This window comes from Aythya fuligula, chromosome 6, assembly GCF_009819795.1.
Source record: "Aythya fuligula isolate bAytFul2 chromosome 6, bAytFul2.pri, whole genome shotgun sequence".
NCBI classification, from domain to species: domain Eukaryota; kingdom Metazoa; phylum Chordata; class Aves; order Anseriformes; family Anatidae; genus Aythya; species Aythya fuligula.
In genome coordinates this window covers 13,823,845-13,844,621 of record NC_045564.1, presented here as the reverse complement: position 1 = coordinate 13,844,621, position 20,777 = coordinate 13,823,845, and the positions used below count along the sequence as shown (strand labels likewise).

Genomic DNA, 20,777 nt, shown 5'->3' with positions numbered 1-20,777 from the left:
GTAACTTACAGGAATCAGTTCAGCCTCCTCTTCTGTAAAATTAATGGGACGCTTGGACTGATTGATGAAATGTCCCATAAAAACAGTAAATATGCAGGAAAACACAAAGGAAAGGATGAAAAAGGGAAAGGAAAGAGGACAGAGAGGAAAGAAATGGTTTATTCTCAATCAGAAGGAAGAAAAAAGCATAATAATGACAATTAATGGAAGCAAAAGAAACAAAACAACATTTAAAAGTTGCAGTGTCCCTTATCCCAATTTTGTATGTATAAATGATCGATGACTTAAAGACAATAAGAGATTCAGGTTTTCTGCTCTATTGGAAGGGAAAGGAAATAGGATGTGATTATGTTCTCAACCACAATGAGAGCAGAACAGTCACTAACTTAAGTACTGAAGTAAAACATCTGTAGGCATACTCAGCAAAAAACAAACTCAGGTAGCATTCTCTTTGCACAGTCAATTGTTTACTAAGTCAACAACTGAGAATTCAGTTCTCTAAATACTACCAAAAAAAAAAAACCAACAAAACTGTCACTTCATACAAGTTCATATAATTTCCACATAAGTTCCTTCATACCAGTAAGTAACAAAAATACACTTTGGTGACATTTACTAAATATAACAAGAAAAAAGTGGATACAGATTAATCTTACTTTAAGCTGGACATACTATGCTAGAACTGAGCACTCTCATATTGCAAATTATTTTAAAATGAAATTCAGAGAAAGTATTTCTCTATTTCCCTAATCATTGATAAGAGAAGAAAGGAGAATAAAACAAATGCATGTCTCAGGACAAAATGTTCAGTCATGACACGGACATGCTTTTAAGTGTGAAGTATCAAAAACTGAACATTTTGAACATGCTGAAGTACCAAAAATTGAACTACTAAAAAGCAGTGCCTGAAGATTTCCCTTCAGCGTGCCATCCAATGTTTGCTCCTTTTCCTCAAAGGTACTCAAGTATTTATTTTCAGGCATATTAATTTTGGTAACTGAGTTACACAGGTATTGACAGATGAAAAATGCAAAAGGTGTTATAGCTTATTCTTATCAAGACCTCAGAAAAGGAATACACCTATGCCACTTAGAAACTGAAGTGGCACCATTAGATAACAGCTGCCTGATACTTCCATATACAAGATGTATTTTCAGTTGCTTATAAAAAAAGTTTCTGAACTATAACCACTAAGAAATTTATAACAAATTTGTTATAGAATTATTACTAGTCATTTATTCAAAATAAAGGCAGTTTTAAGGCTTTAATACCTCTGTATGCCTGACCACGTAACAGTTTATTGACAGGGGCAGCCTCACATACTGTCTCTTCTCTGCTGGTCCATTGGAAGTTAACCAAATTTGCCTGAGCAGGAGCTTTCAGAATTAAAACTGTAGTCCACAAAGCCTCATTGAAATCCAGACCACCACAACTAAAAACCTTAAGGCTGCATCTTCTCACACAGCACTGCCCAGCCTTTCAAATGGGCTGCAAACAACTATCCTTGAACAAAAGACTGGTCAAGTTCAAGAATGCTTGGGCCCATGGGAGGAGAACACAGCAGCTTTCTTACAACTGCAATGCCTGGCTGCTGCACAGCATATTGGAGCCAGACACTGGAAGTGAGAATCCAGAGCTATTACTCTGTGCTCCCAAGAGACCAACCCTCCTGGAACTTGTGCAACTCTGTTTCACTGCAAGCAATTGGAATTTCCTAACTCCAAGCGTTCAGTTCTGCAACTTAAGAAAAACACCACACAACTATCAGGACTCACAAAATCCAATTTACAGCAAGTATTCATTAACTGCTATGGACCCTTATAACTTCATTCCAGTTTTGGCTGTTACAGTCCAAGCCTACTGAAACTCGATGCAGTTTAAGAAACAGGTCTGTGGACATTCCAAATTAAGAAACTGCTGCACCATGTGCATGAGATGCACTATTTGTTAGTCCACATGCCTCCCAGGTCAAGAGAAAGAGTAGACAGGTTGTGATAGTTCTACGTTGAACACAAGTTGCTTGGGACACAGAAATTTAAGGCAAAACTGCCACAGGAAAGAGTCAATCCTAATCCCAAGCCCACGTGTTCACAGATAACCTCTTGCATGGACAACAGGGAGGATTATTTTGCAGGAAGACCAGAAAATTATTGGAATCACTAGGCAGCTGCACAAACACTAGAGCCAGCACAAGGTGGGGGCAAGACTGCTCAAATCAGCAGAAAAGACCTAAATTAGCTAAAACCAAACACAAAAATCACAAATAAATTTGTCTGCCAGGGGTGAAGTTTCAAGCAGTGGAGTTTTCCCAAAAGAAACGCATAGCAGGGAAAAAAGTAAAGCTGACTATTATTTCATGGAAAATAGTTGTCTGACCTGTCCCAAAAAGAGATGCGTTAGTTAAGTTGGAAGACTAAAAGGAAAAAGAACAAAAACAACACAGGCCTGTAGATATCAAATCAAGAACTCCATCACTAGAAGAGAATGGGTATGCACAACTGTGGAGTTAAAGTCACAGATCCCACCTTTTCAATTAGGAGTAGATAGGACATATGGAAAAAAAATTAAACCTTTATTCTTTAACAACAAAAAAAACCACACTGATACTGCTGGTCTAAAATCTACAACTTTTAAGAACATGAGGTTAAGCAAAATATCCAAAATAAGCAAATGTAGCCAAGGTTAAGAGTAAGTTTGTTAACTGTAACTGAAGATTTGTCTTTCTATTGACAGGCAACCATTATTATGCTATTACAGCCTAACTGCTAACCAGGATGCGCAAAACTGACACAACCAGAAGGCCAGTTCTCAGTTGTTTGATCATAACATGAAGTCTTATTTTGTGGATTCAAATTCCTTTACAAACCTGTCAAACCCTAGCTTTCATCTTACATTACTTCAATTGCATATACTGTTATAAAACTGCATAAATTCATTTCTCACTCTTAGATGTTGATGTCCCTTAATGGGCTGATTTGTTCTCAATTTTTGTCATCTGTTCCAATTTCCTAAGGACGTCCTATCTCTTCTCTCGTCTCATTATATGTTTCAAAAAAAAGTGAAAGAATTTATCTGTGTTTCAAGTAGACTGGTATATCTACAAGGAAATTCAGTTTTAAAAGCCTCCACTAATTAATTGCAACTTGTACAGTGATACCTTCACTTTGAACTGCAACTGAAGTGAACAACTCCCCCAGTACTTTGATAAAATTTGGTGAAATCATAATGCAAGCACTCTCATTTTCTTTGCAGATTCCATAAGTATATGAAAAAAATTAGGTGCTAGTTTTGCAGATGTGGAGATAAGCATATTAACAATCATTGTGTTCTAGCATAACATAGGAGAAAACTGTTTTACTTGGCATGCATAAACTTCACAATGAATAGCTAAGCGTATTTAATTACCAGAAACAAAATATTGCTTACATTTCATTAAACTCGTAAGTTTTATCTCAGACGATATTTTGAAAGCCTCGAAAGAACTGGCAGATGAAGAGATGCTTTACATGTACTTCAACATTTGGAAACTGAGACTGCCTCACACTTCTTACGCCAAAAAAAATGGAAGCCAAAGTAACGCTTCAATGATAGATACACAATTTTCCTTTACCCATTGACTTCTTAAAAAATCACTTGGTGATTAATAACTATAAAAAAAAAAAAAAAGAAGAGAAAGAGATGGTCTAATTGGGTGTTTCAAATCAAGTCTTTCCATTGACTATTTTCAGCTCAGAAAAAGGCTAACTGTAAACACTCCAGAACACACTTTTGTGTACAGAACTAACAACATAATAGAACTGGCAGATTTTTTTTTTGTCTTTAAAAGAGACAAAACAACAAAACCAAACAAATGCCAAAACAAAACATCTACCCTTCCTTGTTTGTTGTGTATCAGTGACTATTCTCAGAGAGGCAAGCATCTTTCGTTGTCTGCTAACCACACAAAACATGGAACATAAGGACGACCACTCAAACCTCAGGCTCCCAAATAGAGGAGCCAATAATGCCCTGTTACTCCAAGAACTAAAACAGACCACAACTGTTCTTTAAATCAGCTACAAATTAATACGTGAGGTTCAGCAATTCAACTCTATTTTAAGACACTGTCACCTACCAACTAGTACTGTGTTGCCCGACTTCCTTCTCTGCACACAAGAACAGTTATAATTGCATTTTCATGCAATGTAACATTTAGTAACTCACACACACAAAAGATGACCTACGATACTCTGCTATGGTTAGGAAAAAGCTTCTGTTACTCCTTCATGCAACAATCATTATCTTAGTGGCAACTAATATAAACATATAAAGGCTAAAGGCAAAATTGTTGTGGAACTAATTTATTTTTTTTCCTTGCACCCATTTTTTATTTTCCACTTTTGTCCTACAGGAGCTTCTGGTCAATGCAGATCTATCTACGTATGCTCAGCTTGCATCACAAACCATTACTAACTGTCAGTGCCCCCAAAGCTCCTTCATTTCCCAAAGAAACATTACAGTTTACTCTACAGTTCCTTCTTTGCCAAGTGAAGCAAAAAATTCGGTAGTTTAATGAACTAGTAATCCCCCATCATAATTTTCAGTTCTCATACATAATGTATAAAGCTATAAAGCTACAATGAATTTAAGTAAAAAAAAATAATCAAGAAAAGTATTTTTAAGATTACTACCCACTAAATTATGGATTATCTTTGCAAGTCAAGATCTCTCAGCTGTGTAAACTGGGTTACATACAAAAAGAACTCCATCGTGTTGGGAGGGGAGTGGGGGGACAGCGTACTGTGCCAGACCAGATGGCAGACTTCAAACTTATCTTCAACCTCTTCACTGAGCATATGCAGGACAGTAACAATGACTGTCCATGAATAGGCCCTTTCACCATCAGGCATAACTAGCTACACAAGCATGATCAGCACAGTTCTCTATTCTCTCCCTGCTACTTTCTCCTCCTTTTGCTCTAGCACAACTTGCTGAACACAAACAATTTCTGGATGGCCGAAACAAGGAAACAGTCTGGGTGGGTAAAGGGGACGAGTTAGTCATATGGTCATCACTTCCCTTCCTTTACTCACACTATTACAGCACTCGTTCAGCTGTCCATTCAAGTAATATCTGACAGAAGAAAGCTAAGGATTTAAGTGTATGCCTCTTGTTTACACAATTACAAACATAGAATGCATTAAGAAAAGGGAGAAACATTAAATCATTAAGACAAATAAAATAATGATTTTAGGCAAGTCAGAGAATTCCAGCCACTTTCCTGAAAACAGCACAGAGACAAATTCAAGAAGGATGTCCTGGCAAACAAGCTCACCACTAGAGTAACTATCTGTCATGATACTCAAGCATCTTGCCCACCAGTAAGTTTCTACAGTGCAGACTTGCGAGGAGATACTCACTGAAACTGCCTGCCCAGTTGTTCAGCAAGACAATTTGAATAATACATTACTACTAGAGAGTGTAAGAGAGTGTATTCCACTGTCTCCAGCTCTTGGAGCTACATATTTCCAGCTATTCCTTTCAGTCTCCAGCTCTTGGCTACATATTTCCCGGCGGTACATCAGCACACATCAGAACCCCCTGAGCCCATACAATTCACCCATCTAACACAGAATGAGCCCAGAATAAAACTAGGAAATTCTGGTCTAAGTACCAGTAAGCACCAAAGGTTGGGGCGAAGGAGATGAAATCATGTAGACTGTGGGTGGGAAGGAGACAGGAAAGGGAAGGCATACCCTTCCATTCTGGGGAGGGGCTATGAATTGCAGGCCTCTTTCCAGTAAATCTGTCTCTAGTATTGTCAAGCATACCAGCTACACATACTTCAGTGTGCCAACTGCACGGCTGTTCTTTTACAGCATTTCCCTACATTCCAGGTAAGGGGGCTCAAACACACTGCAGAATTACTTTCTAAGGTAGAATACTGAAGTTATTAACTGCTAAAACTTAATTTCCCTTTTCAGGCAAGCATTTTCCTCCTATTGGAACAGCCTTCCATCTTACTTAATGTTATTTTCTTCCTCTAGTGATTCCAATAAAACTAAGTTGCAGAAGAAAGATGACTTCTTTAAGTCCCTATAATGCCTGGAGAGGACAGAGGATCACTCAAAAGGGCAGAGCTGCCAAATCACTGACCTCTTTGATAACAGCCATAGCAGAAAAGAAAAAAAATTAAAGGTCAGCTCAAGTACAGACAGCCACCAGGAAGACAGGCAAAAAGAAAAGGGCTAACTTAAAAACACTACATGGGAAAAAACAAATTCAAAACACATCTGTTGAGGCCATGAAGTAATAGCCTCTCCCAGTTTTCTAAATTTAAAAAAGAAGTCTTTTGCTGTTTTTTTCCCCCCACTACAATTGGCAGTAGGTCTTCTCCAAATACTGCTCTCTCAGGCAGAGTGATGTCCTCCACTAGAAACAGAACCACAGAGACAACTGCCTGGGTGGGAGGGCAGAATTCAGCCCTAACCAGGGAAAGGTGTTTTGTTCACAACCCAGACATGAAGGTGAATAGAACCCTTCACAACAGCTTTTCATGCACTAAATTAAATAGGAAAAGCCTCCTTTTTTGAGCCCAGCGATTCTACCAAGGAATCCTTGGATTTCTGCCCATTTTTAAGATGAATTTGATTGAGCATACCTCCACCACCATCTCTGTCAAAACTCCAGCCAATTTGATTTTGGCCCTTTTACAAGTATTGAGAAAAAAAAACAAACAACTCACAGTAAGAAGTCCCATCAAGTAACAGATTTAATATTGAGTAGTTAAACATCATTCCTGTAAACCTGGGTAGAATTTCTCAGAGATGAACACTTTCCCCAGGCTACTGAAATTAAAGAGACCAGACAGTAAAACAAAGCAGCACTATTAATGACTGCAAAGGTTTCTGCTCCCAAGAAAAAAAAAAAAAAAAAGAGCAGAATTTGGCTCTCAAGTTACCGACACTTTTTGATTACCTCCTTTAAAGGAGTCAGTCTTATCAATTTATCTGGGCAGGGAAACAATAGCCACATTCTTATGAGAAGCAATCACTGGGTTTACAAAGCCAGCTCTCAAATGTCTGTGAGAAACGCTTTGGGGGGCAGTTCTTAACCTCACAGTCAATGGTTAATTGCTCAGAAAGCAACTGTAACTCTTGCAGCAACGTGGATTAGCCTCTTATGAAGACAAAGCAACTTCTTGACTTCTTCCTGTTGGCTCAACAACACCAAGACACTTAAGTGAAGCTGGTGGTTTGTTGATTACCCATGCCATGCAAAGAACTGAAAAATGTGAGACTACAGGGATAATCTTACTGATGCCTCAGCATATCACTCCTGAAGTAAGAGACTGAGATCTGGAGTGATACTTGCAAAATCAACTGCCACATCTTACGTTTTTAAGAAGTGAGTAAGTTTCAAATTTTCCTTATGCCATGCAAATTGCAGAAGAGAGTAATTCAAGTAAAAAATAATTTCTTCCTGAGGAGAGATAAAAATGCATTATTGTAGAATATTAAGCATTAAAAAAGACATCCACATGACTAATAGTCACGGATCAAGAAGAAAAGTAAGTTTTATCACAGAAAGCGACTGAAAAATGAACAGCAATATAAAACCTATAACAGTCATGGATTGGGCTCCAGCTCTTATACTTACAGCAAAAATGCAAAGGTTTGCATTTTAACTTTCTAAAGAGAAAAGGACACATTTCTATCTACTGTTGTTTTGCTTCACTCAATACAAATCTCCAATTTAAAAAAAAAATTGATCACCAGCTTTTAAGAAAAAAATACCTAGGCTGTAAGTGTAAATCACTTATTTCTCACTATTTCAAATAAAGATTTGAATTTAAAAACGTGACCTTGATGTGTTGATCATTAAACTGACATTCACTCTTTAGATCAGATGAACTTTTGCTACAGATGGGTAGAGGCACACTTTCAGCACAGCTCACTCAAACTAGTGTTAATTATTGACTAGAATAAACTCAGCTTGTTCCAGTTTTCTCTTTGGTGGAGAGAAAACTGAAAGAGAACATTCACATTAGTACAGCTGACTTCTGAATAACAGGTCAGGTTTCTGTTTCAGAGTATTCCTCCTAGATAGCTTCTAGTTTACTTCCTGTGTAAGTTCTTAAATTCTGTGGTACATTTTTCTTATTTCCTCACACAACTCACCAGCACTTTCAGTGTTCCTCAAACTCCTTTTTTTTTTTTTTTTTTTACACTGAAAAATTTGCTCTCATTATTAACCAATACAGGGGCACCAAAATCTCAAGCGAACACCTGCTATTCCTGTATCACAGAGCAATTTTTTCTGCATTGGGCATTGCTTTGAAGTGTTCTCTCAGCCATATATTAAATAAGAGTATTAAGAAGTGACACACTGCTGGTATAGTTTCAGATACTGGAAGCGCCTATCTGGAACATACGCAGTAAGTTAAGTGTACTGTAACAGGCACATAGACTTCTTGTTCAACTTATTATTCCTTTTTTCCAAACTGTAAACTTCTCATATTTAAATTAAAAACAGTACGTAAGATTTACTCAGAAGAAAAACATTAAATATTGAACATTAAAATCCCTGAGTAGCTTTGGAAGAGGAAGAGAGATTGGAAGTCTTAACCTCCACTCTCCCCCCCAAATTCTTTAATAAGATTCCTTGCAGACAGATAAAACAAAGAAGTAGCCACACTACATGTAGCCCATACAAAAAGCAATCCTGATCTCTAATCAACCCCATTGTAACTGAACATGTTTAGCACGGAGTATCACCATAAGAGGAAATAAAAGGAAAACTACTGAAGAAAACAAAAAATGATTGAATTAATGACACTACCTCAGTGATTGGTTGCCCTTGTGATGTCAAGTCCAATTCCTGAGGCCTTGTCACCTTATCGATATCCAAGGAGTCCATGCTGGAAGCTGCAGAAGTTATGCTGGAACGGGAGGAGTTACTGATTGAGCGCACCTCAGCATCACTCACTGTGCCAGCAGATGCTGTCCTCCTGTGCTGAGCAGTAACTACTGGTTTGGTGTCGTCTTCAACTGACTGCTGGGCTGCCTCATCCATGCTCAAAGAGGCTTTCTCTAACTGTGCAGTGATGTCATCCAAAGAAACGTTGGCATGTGATGGTTTAGTCACCTTACCAGATGAAGAGGATAATCCTTTCACACTGCTGTGCTTAGTAGAGGGTCGGCTAGCAGGTGGTTTCTGAGCTTTGGGTTCTGTGGCAAGGCGTTTCACTGCAGTATTATTTGCTGAATGAGACCCAATGCTGCTGAGCTCCTGCTCTATGGAACAGAGATCAGCCATGAGGGCATCTAGATCCACAGTCTCTCCCTGATTCAGGGCTTCTGCAATTGAGAAGAGTTTTTAGTATGCACAGGTTTGTTACACGTGTGTTTGGAGTAAGAGGGCAGAGGAAACTATTTTCATTCCCCATCTATACTGCAAAATCTCTCCTCACTGCTAAACACAAATTTATTTGCACTAACACTCTTGAGTGGTCTAAGAGCAATTAAATGACTGTTTAGGTTAAATACATTTACTGATAAGCGAAACCTGTGAATTATTAGATTACATCTGAAAGGCCCAAACTGCTGTCACACAAACAGAATCTAAAAATGTACTTGTATATACCATGCTCTAGCTTTTTTAAATGTGTACTTTGCTAAGCACATCTGATATTGCTTTAAAAAAAAAAAAAACCTGCAAAATACTATATGAATAATCAAACTTTTAAATTAAAGCTTCCCGTGTTACAACCACAGGAAGTTATTTTAAGACAAGGAAAAATGCGCTTTTAGTTTAATGTGAAAACATTCTGTAGCTATATTCCTGCATTCTGTCCCATGAAGCAAGACGCTCTTTCTTTCTGTTTAACATATACGTGTTAATTCTTTCATGAGACCAGATCCCAGAACAAGTATTTCTTTAGAAATGCTAGACTACAGTACCTAGATATTAGGTGCTGTAAAAGTTAGAGTTTGGGGATATTTCAAATTCTATGCCACAAGAAAGCAAGGCCTTTAAAGCAAACATTTTCATTTCAGCTACAAGTGTATTTGAATGCTCTATTAAACTATTTTATGATGACCTTATTTATGGCTGAAATAGTTATTTCCCTAAAATATTATTTGAAAGAGTTAAATAGTTCAACAAACCATTTAGATTGTACATGGAGAAACGATATGAGAAGTTGGCAAGATTAGTTTCCTGATGGAGAGGTGATCTCTTCACTGGTGCCACAGGTTTGTCTGTATCCAAACTCTGAAAAGGACAAGAAAAAGAGCAGAATTAACTTTGACAACGAACCAGACATGGAAATGTTCAAAATTAAATTGATTTTCTTTAAGATCACATTTTCAAAATCTTCTGACACATCAAAAACTGTTTTTTTTTTTTTTTCAGGCTTTAGATTGAAACTGTCACTGTATCACAGAGGTTTAGTTAGTCAATGAAAAGATACTCAACAAGTTCTGTTGTTATAGAATTACATGAAAACATAATCCAAATGCATTTTTCAGTGTTTACATACCAGCTCGTTTTGAAACACAGCTGACTCACCTATAACAACAACCCTGCAGAGAATTCAACACGGATCTAAACAAGTTCAAACTTTGGCACCCTAAGAAACTTGGCATATAAGCATGCCCATGGTATAAGCACAAAAAAGCCATTTGTGGAGGATTCTGTTTTATTAAAAGGGATTTTAGTATCTTTATATTAAGATATATATCTTTAATATATTTTTAAATATTATTATTATTTTATTATTATTATTAAATTCAGACATTTCTCTCAGTAAGTCTTTCCCGTGAAAAAGATGAACTGTGAAGGCAACTTCAAGCTAAACGTATGACACTTTTTTTTGAAAAACTACTACAGGGGAAAAAAAAGACAAGACCTCTTTCCACCTGATATATCTAATTGTTATATTATTAAGGCTGATACGAACATAGAACTTTACAATAAACACCAGCATTTTTGTATATAACAAACAGTAGGGCAACATGATCCAGCTGGTGACCAAAGAAGTACATAATGCCCCAGAAGTGAGAAGTGTTACGTGGGGAATTATCTCCTACTGTTGCTTGACAGAGCAGCAGTGTGTGAATTAAAGCAAAATTTATATTAATAAAGCTTTCCTGACAACATGTTTGTCTGAAAGAAAAAAGCATCTTCTAGCTCCAAAAGAATTAAGTTTCTCACCTATGTTTTTTATTTCCATTTTCCACATCTTTACTCACGCCTTTGTTAAAATAAAATGCACTAATCTTTTTGTTGTTGTTTGAGCATTTATCTTTGCTGAACCCCTTTCCTTCTCACCTCAGGTTGGCTTGAACTTCAAAAAATAATTTTATCAGGAAGTTAATCATCACTTAATGAGCAGAAGCCAGTAGTGCAGCACTGTTTTCCATCATGTGGAAAAAACACCTGTAGTACCTCTGATGGAGCTTACATATGGCCCCACACAGAATGGTTGAAATATATCAATTAGAACCCTAGAGGCAGCAATGAAACTTGAGATAAAGGAAGCAAGTTAGGGCTCATTCCTTCCAACTAAACCCACAGACTGACTCAAAACATCTCCTGAAAAGCAAATAAATTCTGGTTAAAAGCATTCTTAAATTCAGTAAAACATTTTAGATAATTATGTTAGAGCACGTCCTTGGAAATAATTGGGATATGCCCTTACTAATTATGAGAGCACATTCTCCATCATGCATTATGATATTAAAATACCAGTTCAGACCACTGCTGAAAACTGAAACAACGCTAAAAGATTAGTTCTGAAAAATGAGAAGCAAGGTAAGACTTCATTTATCCTGCACCATATAGCAGGATAATCTTACATCAACTGCTAACGCACTCTGTGACAGACACTGCTCACATGTGCTGCAAATTTTGTGGCTGTTTTATAGTGCTTTTATTAAGCAAAGGGCTAAAACAGGAAAAGTGAATTGAAATGATCTTAAGACATCTCAACGATTGCCCATCTTTTGAAAAACATTGCCATCTGGAAAGGAATCTGGGTCTTACTTTCAATCCCTCCTAACACACACTTAGGAAATCTAAAAAGGAAGTTAAAGTTCAAGGAACTTGGGGACAAAAAGCTTTTTCACCCATTGCTCTCACAGTGCAGCTGATAAATAGCAACAAATGATGAAACTATACCAGAATGTACTTTGGAGCTCATGAGCTGGAATTGTGCCCCTTTACTGGGACTTCAGCTGCATCAAGACACAACCATTTTCCAAACAAACTAACTGAGACACAACTGACTGTATTCATTTGTTTATACAAAACCATATGAGGTCATTAAAAGTTTGGGGGGAAATGTCACTTCTAAGTAGTAGCAAAAGGCAGAATTGCAACTGTAGGGCTATGTTGCAGACTATGTTGCATGGTGATACCGATGTGCGAAACAAATGCGTGTCCTTCCCTTAATTACCTGTTAGTATGTTTTAAGCATTTTAAATGGATCAGCACACAAACCTAGAAAAACTACATTAATAGTAAAGCTGAAAGTCCAAAAGTAAAGCACACTTATATTTCTAGGCTGCTCATAGCTGCTAAAACGGAGCAAAGAACTAAAAGTCTAAAACCAATTACCCATTGTGCTTATCTGTGATGATCCTCATTTGAGATAATTTACAGAGCCCATGCCTTCAAAAGGGCTCTCATTTACCATTAAAAATCCTTTGCAGGAAATTAAAGACAAAAAGAAATATGATATACAGATTTCTTTCACACCATCTTCCATTCATCTGAAGAGGAAGATTCTTTACTGACCTGTACACACTGGTACAGAAAAAAATAAATATGTTCCCCTGTTTTAAAAGTGTTACCTGCATACAGAACTTGCAGGCAGAGCCTTTACACAGATGATAGCAGACATGAGTATGAATGTGAAGCACTGCTGTATGATTTTCCTTCAGCCTCTGCAAAACACGATTCCTCCTTTTTCCCCATACTTAGAGCAAACAAGTGATCAAAAAAGCCCCTTCTGTGGCTTATTGAAACTAAGGGTATCACACCTTTGCTTAAGTCTAAGTGACAAAGAAAATGATGAAATACACTATTCAGGAGGACAGCTCACGTGACTGAAAAAAGAAAAAAAGCATAGCAGTTGGTCACAGAAATAGATAATCACCTTAGGAATATGGCATCTCATTCTAAATGCAAGGTGTTTTTTTTTTTTTTTCCCTCTCCTAAAAGCCCTAGAAAGAACAAAATGCAAAGAGAAGGTGCATCAGCTGCCTATCTGATGCCAGAATAGTACTGTGGGTGTATCACATTATCTTTGCGTATCAGTGACACCATTCACACTTTTTCTTATTGCTGTTCAGGTACAACAAATAAATTCAATGCTGCTGTAGCTGGACAATGTCTAACTACGCATTTGGAGATAAAGCCCAGCTTTAGTCAGCTACAGCTAAAGTCAGTGTTTCTCTACATACATGTACATGACAAATGACTGATTCCATAGCTTTCAGAAGAGATCACACCCTTTGGGAAATGTTGAACTACCAGATTGTGAAAAATTAATTTAAGAACGTTGAGATAGGGAAAATAACCTAATTTAGGAATCTTTACAGAGTACTAAGTTGGTCACATGCTGCAGAGTGTCTTGCTGCAAGTGGCAGTGCCAAATAACTGAGGAAGAAAGGCATCTTTTGCCCTTGCACAATAAAACTGGGGATGCAGGCTCAGCCCTAACAAAATGCCATAGCTGAAAAAGCCTTAATTCCTATTCATCTGAAATGTTCGATAGGATCCTTGTCAAAGCTAAAGTAATTAGTATCCAATGAAAAACATGTAATACTTCTAAAGAATTATTATGTGAGATGACTGAAACCTTCCTAACCTGTGTGAGTTTGTCTAGTTCTCCCAGCCAGGCCCCAAACATCTTGTCCAGATCCTGATCTTCCTTATCACTATCTTCTTCCGCACCATGGTCAAGCTCTTCATCTGATAATTGCTCCATCTGGAAAAAAACAAAAACATTGATTTTTCAGGAGTCTAGTAGTTTACACCAGTTTTCTTTCCATAAGCTTCATAAAAATTGCACATTCAATAAGTTTATTACAATGCTTACACCTAAAGACTAAGTATGAAAGCTGCAATGGCTAATTGCAAAGTCAGGCTTACAGCCCAGTTTTGTCCGAATCATGCAGGAAAAGATGAAGAACAAAGTCCACAATACTTAATACACCATCAGAAGTTACTTCATGCTAGCCTTGAATATGCACTCATTGCCAGCTATTGTTGGCAAAGTTAACTGACTTGACGTTAAAAAATCCATCTCTGTACAAGGAATTCAGCTGACCACAGTTGAGCAACACCATTCAACGCACAGGAAGTGCAGTCTCACTACATTACAAATAGCTGACTCCACACATCTGTAAACAGAAATGCTTAAACAAGCCACAGAGAATGCCAGCAATGAGGCAGTTTAAATTCTGGACGCTCTCCAGATCATTTCAGTGATACTGCACAGTTTTTACCTGACAAAGAAATCCCTCCCTGCACACAAAGGAACACCATTACATCTAGGTGACCCTCCTTCAGTTGAGAGTCTGAGTGACCAAGATAAAGACGTAACATTCTCCAAATGTTACCTGTTACGAATTCAAAAGAAGTTAACTTTTTTTTTTTTAAACAAGTCTCACTTCCCCAAACATGTCCTCCAAGCCCCTTCTACAGCACTAAGACTCAACATGCCTTCTTGTGTATACCCATGCTGTAAAACCCAGGATTTGTTCAGAAGGAAAATTTACAGAGATTTAAACATATCTTGGGGAAAATGACGTAGGTAGCAATTTGGGAGTGACTGGGCACTACAAAAGAGTAAATGCTAATGCTACAGAACATCATCAAGAGCTACACAAACAAATCATGGTGTGCAGTAGAGCTTGATTTGGTCAACCCATGGATTACATAGCAATTTACTACACAGCTTTCAAAAGCATTTGTTTACGTTTTTTAGATTTGAAAACAAACTTCGTAAACGTTACTCTTCAGGAAGAAGAACCTTGGTCTGAAAAACTTCACAGTGCTGCAGAGTTGATCTGATGAGAGAGATTACTAAAAGTGATAAAGGTGGTCTCAGAGAAAAACTGTTCAATCAGTTTTAGGCTATTTATGACGATAGATCGTGCAAAGAAAAACACCTCTATGATCTAAAACAGCCTTTATTTCTATTCTTACATTGCTTACATTTCACTTTACATTGATAAAATAACCAGGAAACAGGAGATTTCAGAAGTGATCTACCATTCTGAGGTCAGCAGAAGCCAATAACTCCCACAGATGCAAGATACTGCCATCCAGTTGCTCTAGGCAAAGCAGCCTCTGCCTCCTACTGAGGCATTGCTTTTGTGTGAGAACAGAATGCAGCTGCTTATCTTAAAGGGGCAATAATATTAAAGCTGACATGGCATACTGCAGCATAGATGCAAAACAGATTAAATTCACCTTCTAAATCTCATTTCGTCCGACACCTGCTCTGAGACCTTTAAGTACTTCTGAGACTCCAGGGAACACAAGAAAGCTCCTCTAAACATCTACAAGCAGCATTGAAATCCCCCCCCAAAAAAACAACAATATGCTCATGTAATAGAGCAGCAGCTTTTCACCAAGACTACACCAGATTTTATGTTTCTTAAGGCAGGCATACCTACTATTTCTCCCCCATTCCCCAAAATTCCCCATCTTTTCCGTGATGTCACCCCAAAAACAAAAAAGTAGAGACAGCAGGGCAACAGCAACTCATGTTCTACCTAACCTTCCACAAATCAAACAGAAGCCGGATTCCATTTTCATGCTCCTTCAAAAGCTTTGCCTTATTAGTTCTTAGGTTTTTATGTGGACCAGAAACATCATAAATTCAAGCCAAAACACATTATACCTAAGGTGACATGGCAAACAAACTACAGTAACTGTTCTCATTTGAGTACATAGCATTTCTCACTGTCTAGATATGCCTGATGTTTAGAGCTTCCATTTGAAGGCTAAGGGAAGTTATTAAACGTGTGCCTTAGGAAACATGAATATAAACGGGTGAATCAAACGGAAACTGTGATATAAAACAGAGCGAGCTCTATTTACAGAGATTCTATGTGGCTAACCTTTCCCTCTTTCAGCTGTTTTCACCCCTGACTTTACAGTTCGATTAGACTATTTCTGCAGCGCATTCATTCTACGGCACTGTTCATAACTAATCTGTTCAGTAAGAGAGAAGCTCCTTATTACTAAATTTTTCTGAAGATCTGAGCTGTGGAAAGAAACCAGCATTCTCAATTTCCCATAAATTGTTGCTTTAGCTTTTTTAACTTGGCAGCAGAGACACTGCTTCAGTTCCAGTTACTCTGAAGACAGAATTAGCAGCCTAAAGAAAACTTTTACAAGTAAAGTACTGTGTCAGCAAGCCTGGCACTAAACCCAGTAGTATTTGCCAGCTCCTTGTAGTCCCCACCCAAGCTTTCTAACGTCAGCTGCATTTCCTATAAGCCTGTCAATGTTTGCTTGCAGAAGGCACACAGAGGATAGTGTCTCACTAAAGAAACAGCTAATATTAACTTGCTAGCTCTGTAAAATGGATCTCTTAGCACAAGCCCTGCTACTGGACTGAAATCAATGAAATAAGGCAGTAACAAAATGTTCAACTAACAGTTTATGAACTTCCCATCAACAGAAATCAAAATAGTAACAACTCAAAAAGAGTGCATGTTACCATTCAAAAGTGACTTTTTTTTCCTTTTTACAGAAGTTTTCTCACTGCAGTTGAACACAGCATACACCATACTTCAGCAAATTAGGACCTAACTGGCAGCTATCACACCTTTCTAAGGCTATAACACTTCCATTCATAACAAGAAAGGAAAATGACAGAAGCTTAAAAGTTTTTCTTTCTGTTTTTTAAAGGTATCATTTAGAATGAAACTCAATCTAACAAATGAAAAAAGTAAGCCACTTACATATCTAAAGCATTTGCAGGTTAGCAGAATTAAAGTAGCTCATGCTTTTGTTTAGTTCATACCAGGTGAAGTGACAAAGTAACAAATTCAAGCCATCTTTCAGCACTTCACGTCCATTCAAGTGTATCTCAAAACAGTATTTAATGAAAATGAGCAGCTTTCAGATTTTATTGAGCCTTCTACAATTGAGAATAATATTTTTAAATGTGCCCACTTAAATTCCCAGCTAAAGATGCTCATCTGTTCTTGACTAGTCCAGGGCAGCTCATCAGTAAGACAAGCTGAACGGACTCAGCAGGACAAAGCAAGCAAGTCAGAGAAAACAATAAAGACTCACTGCCAATTTGTCATATGTACAGCAAGGCTGTGACCTGTCCTCCCATGTAATACACACCAAGTTAAATGTCTTCCAGGAGCGTGACCACAATCCTAGTTGCATCCCATGTATGGCATAACAAGGCTCTCTACTGAGGTTTTGTTGCTCAAAGCTGCTGGCCATTCCTTCCCCTGAACATCGTCAGTAACTAAATCTTATATTCAAACACCTGCATAACTACAGACACTGGAAGTTTTAAAAAACCTCAATCAATTTAACTCTGGCACTTGATGTCAGTGACAATCCAACTCAATTCTACTTTTAAAGTGATATAGCACTGACAACTTACCAGATAAGACTGTTTAAAGATCTGAATATTGCTCCTCAGTGAATGCCTGCCAAGCAATGATTAAAGAATCTAAAGGTTTATGCTAATTCTTATCTTAACCATTTTCCTATTTGTATCTTAGCAAGATTAATCTCAACAAGTTACAGTAAATATGATTCTTAATTTTTTATTTCTTTTCAGTGTTAATGCTCTGGCCACCTTTTTTGCTTTTCTCCCAAAACAAAGAGGATAGGGCTGGCATGAATAACTGATACACTAATAAGATGATGGATGTTAAGCTGTAAATACTGGCCAGACCAGATGACCTTGGAGGGCTTTTCCAACCTAAATGATTCTATGATTGTGTTTTAGGTGCCCTCTACATTAGCATTTTTCATAGCAGCACTTTGCCTCTCATTTTTCCAGAAAATCAACAATAACATATAAAAACAACCTATGAAAATAATTTGATTTTGGCCTTTTTTTCTCCCTATGTAAGGACTTTACTTCTTAGCATCTGTCATTCTGGGACACCCAAATAAAGGTCCAACGTGGTGTAGTCTTCTCTATGCAAGTAAGACCACACTTCTGCACAGGAAGCCTATGTACCATCTTTTATCCACTATGGTCTATATCAGACAGTTTTAACTGTTTAAAATGTTATTTTAATAGGCAGACCTGTAATCTCCTGAGTGTCTGCTAGTTTTCTATCTGTTCATGAGGATTGTTCACCTTTAAATGCATGTAGCCCAGTATTCTAGAATTATTTTATGAAAAAGTAATGAGGCTTTCATTAGAAATCAACCGTTAGAATATTTAATCATAATCTATTTTAATTACACAGACAAAAACTGTATCCATCATTAGGAAAAAAAGGAAACATTTACTCTTTCAAGCTGGTTCTTATGCAATCTGTTGAAGCTTTTAGTATGCCAGTATGAGCATGAGATGATTTACTATCATGAAAATATAAGGAAAGATGAAAAGTCCAAGATTTTTCAAGTCTACCTTTCTGACATTTTCAAAAAGGGACAGCACAGCAGAATTCTGAAGCTAACAAATCTTAGTCATCAGAAAGCAACAGCTGATCTTTGGGACAGCAGGAAGTTGTAATTCAAAGTGTTTCTAGTGTCTTTCACTGAGATCCCATTCTACTGACTTGGGCTTTGAGATGCTAGTTCCTACCTTCAATCAATCCAGTTCAAGGCAATAGGAAGTTTCATTATAATAATATTTCCTTATAGTAAGGACATGCAGCACTGAAACAAAACCTTGTAAAAAACACATACTATGGGATTTGTCTGTGCCACACTTTGTTAACGATAGAAAGATTTTCAAAGAAACAACAGAATTCCGACTCTGAGTGGACCCATGTGCTTAAAGGGTCAAGAATGTGCTTATTCACTATAATTTCAGAAGTACTGGAATACGCATTTTGAGCTAACAATGCTTAAGTATTTTCAAAGACAACTGACAGCATAAAACCCTAGAAGTAAAACAAACCATCTCTTTCAGGCAACTGATGTTTTCACCCACACCCAACCTTATTATTTAAACAACCTTGTACAAGCTCATACCTGTTACTCAACTAAGGATTTGCTTCTTCAAAACAATTATGGAATTTTTTAGAACTCTACTCTAGGGTAGAGTGAACAGTACAATAATGCTCAAAACACCATCTGAACAAGTAACTGAACTTCTGCATTTTAAAAACCCAGCCTCATGAACCTAAAGGAACTACGTAGCACACTCAAGATGTTTTTAGAAATCAGAGCTCTGCTTCCATTTGTGATTGTGCCAGCAGCCGTTTCTGTTCAAGAAGTTGGACATGACAACACACTACTGTAATGCACCAAACAAGTGCATAAGCATGGCATGCTAGAATCTCACTCCTGTTTGTACGCATGTTTTTTATGTACTTTATATGCTTCTGAAATTGCCCAGGGAGTAATTTCAATAGTTAAAATTCTGTATTTATTCATTACACAAATATAGCATCTGTTACCACATTTTAAAAATTATGCATCTGTGCACTCCTTTGTCCCAGTTAAACAAGCAAATTATTTATGCAATGCAGCTTTAAATTGGAAAAGTAAGAGTCTATGCCTTGCATACAAGAAGACGCTCACATAATCAGAAGTACTGTGGGTGACACATTGAGGTCTTTGACAGCTATCTTTACCTGCCTCAATATAAGATCCAAGAAAGAAACAGTAGCATTAAATCACACCTCAATGGTAAGATTTATAAAACATTTGTAGCTACTAATAATGTCTCAATACTTGGTCACTGGATTATTAAGCAATGTGACAACCTTTGACCCAAGTCTACTATCTGTTTCCTGCTCATCTTTCTGCAGAAATCCAGCAAAGATGAAAACCAGGCATCCTCACTCTAAGGCCTTATTCTCAGTTTTAGCTGTGACGTGCAAAAACAGACCGCCTGTAATCTTCCCTACTTCAACCACTTATCTATGAAACATGCAAGAATGTCTCTTTGAAACCATGGAAAATAAATCTTTATGTCTAAAAACATACGTTTTGAATTGCAGACAGGTCAGAGTTTCAATAAAAGATCAATTAAAAGCTGCTGAAAGTACAACTAGTCAGCCAAATGCATATAGCATGATTTCTAACACTCCTCCTAAAATTAAGCACATGCCTGTACAGGAACTTGCCTTTGCCCCCAGCTGTTTGTGTTTAAACCCTATCAAACAACTACATTTTCTCTAAGCATTTACAAATATTTTTCTTTATTTACAAACTATCAGTTGGGAATATTTCCCAATTATGGAACTATTTCAAAACTATCAGTTTGGAATATAAATATTTGTAGCGACATAACACAACTTATATTAGTTTTAGAAACTCTTAATAAAACAATTATCTGAATAAGCAACTGGAAGAAGAAAAAAGCCTTCATCAGGTATCAGACATCAAAGCAAACTGTCTCAGTTTTCTTGGAATCCCCCCCAAATACATCAGTGCTGTATACAGTAAACACAGGTTGTCTAAAACTCAGTAGTGTTCACGCAAGAGCTGTTACACCTTTCCGATTATAACTACCACCCCAGGGATTCTAACCAGGAAAATCAAACATACCACAGTCGCTCCTTAGTTCTTCTCAGATTCGGTACCAAATCTTTGTATTGAGGCAGACAGTCAGT

The 20,777-nt window shown here is 37.3% G+C and overlaps 1 protein-coding gene across 5 annotated transcripts in view; it reads right to left on the bottom strand.

Annotated features, from left to right (window-relative positions):
* RAPH1 (Ras association (RalGDS/AF-6) and pleckstrin homology domains 1) overlaps positions 1-20,777 on the bottom strand; it is a 132,007-nt gene that overhangs the window by 38,768 nt on the left and 72,462 nt on the right. For 3 of the 5 annotated variants that reach the window (XM_032189628.1, XM_032189627.1, XM_032189626.1), the window contains exons 2-4: positions 13,856-13,975; positions 10,149-10,254; positions 8,821-9,338 (exon numbers count right to left, since the gene is read on the bottom strand). In XM_032189628.1, the coding sequence (XP_032045519.1) occupies positions 8,821-9,338; positions 10,149-10,254; positions 13,856-13,975 (744 nt within the window). Of the gene's footprint in view, positions 1-9; positions 58-8,820; positions 9,339-10,148; positions 10,255-13,855; positions 13,976-14,086; positions 14,113-20,777 lie in introns of those variants that run through there. The other 2 variants (XM_032189630.1, XM_032189629.1) reach the window with 2 other exon arrangements.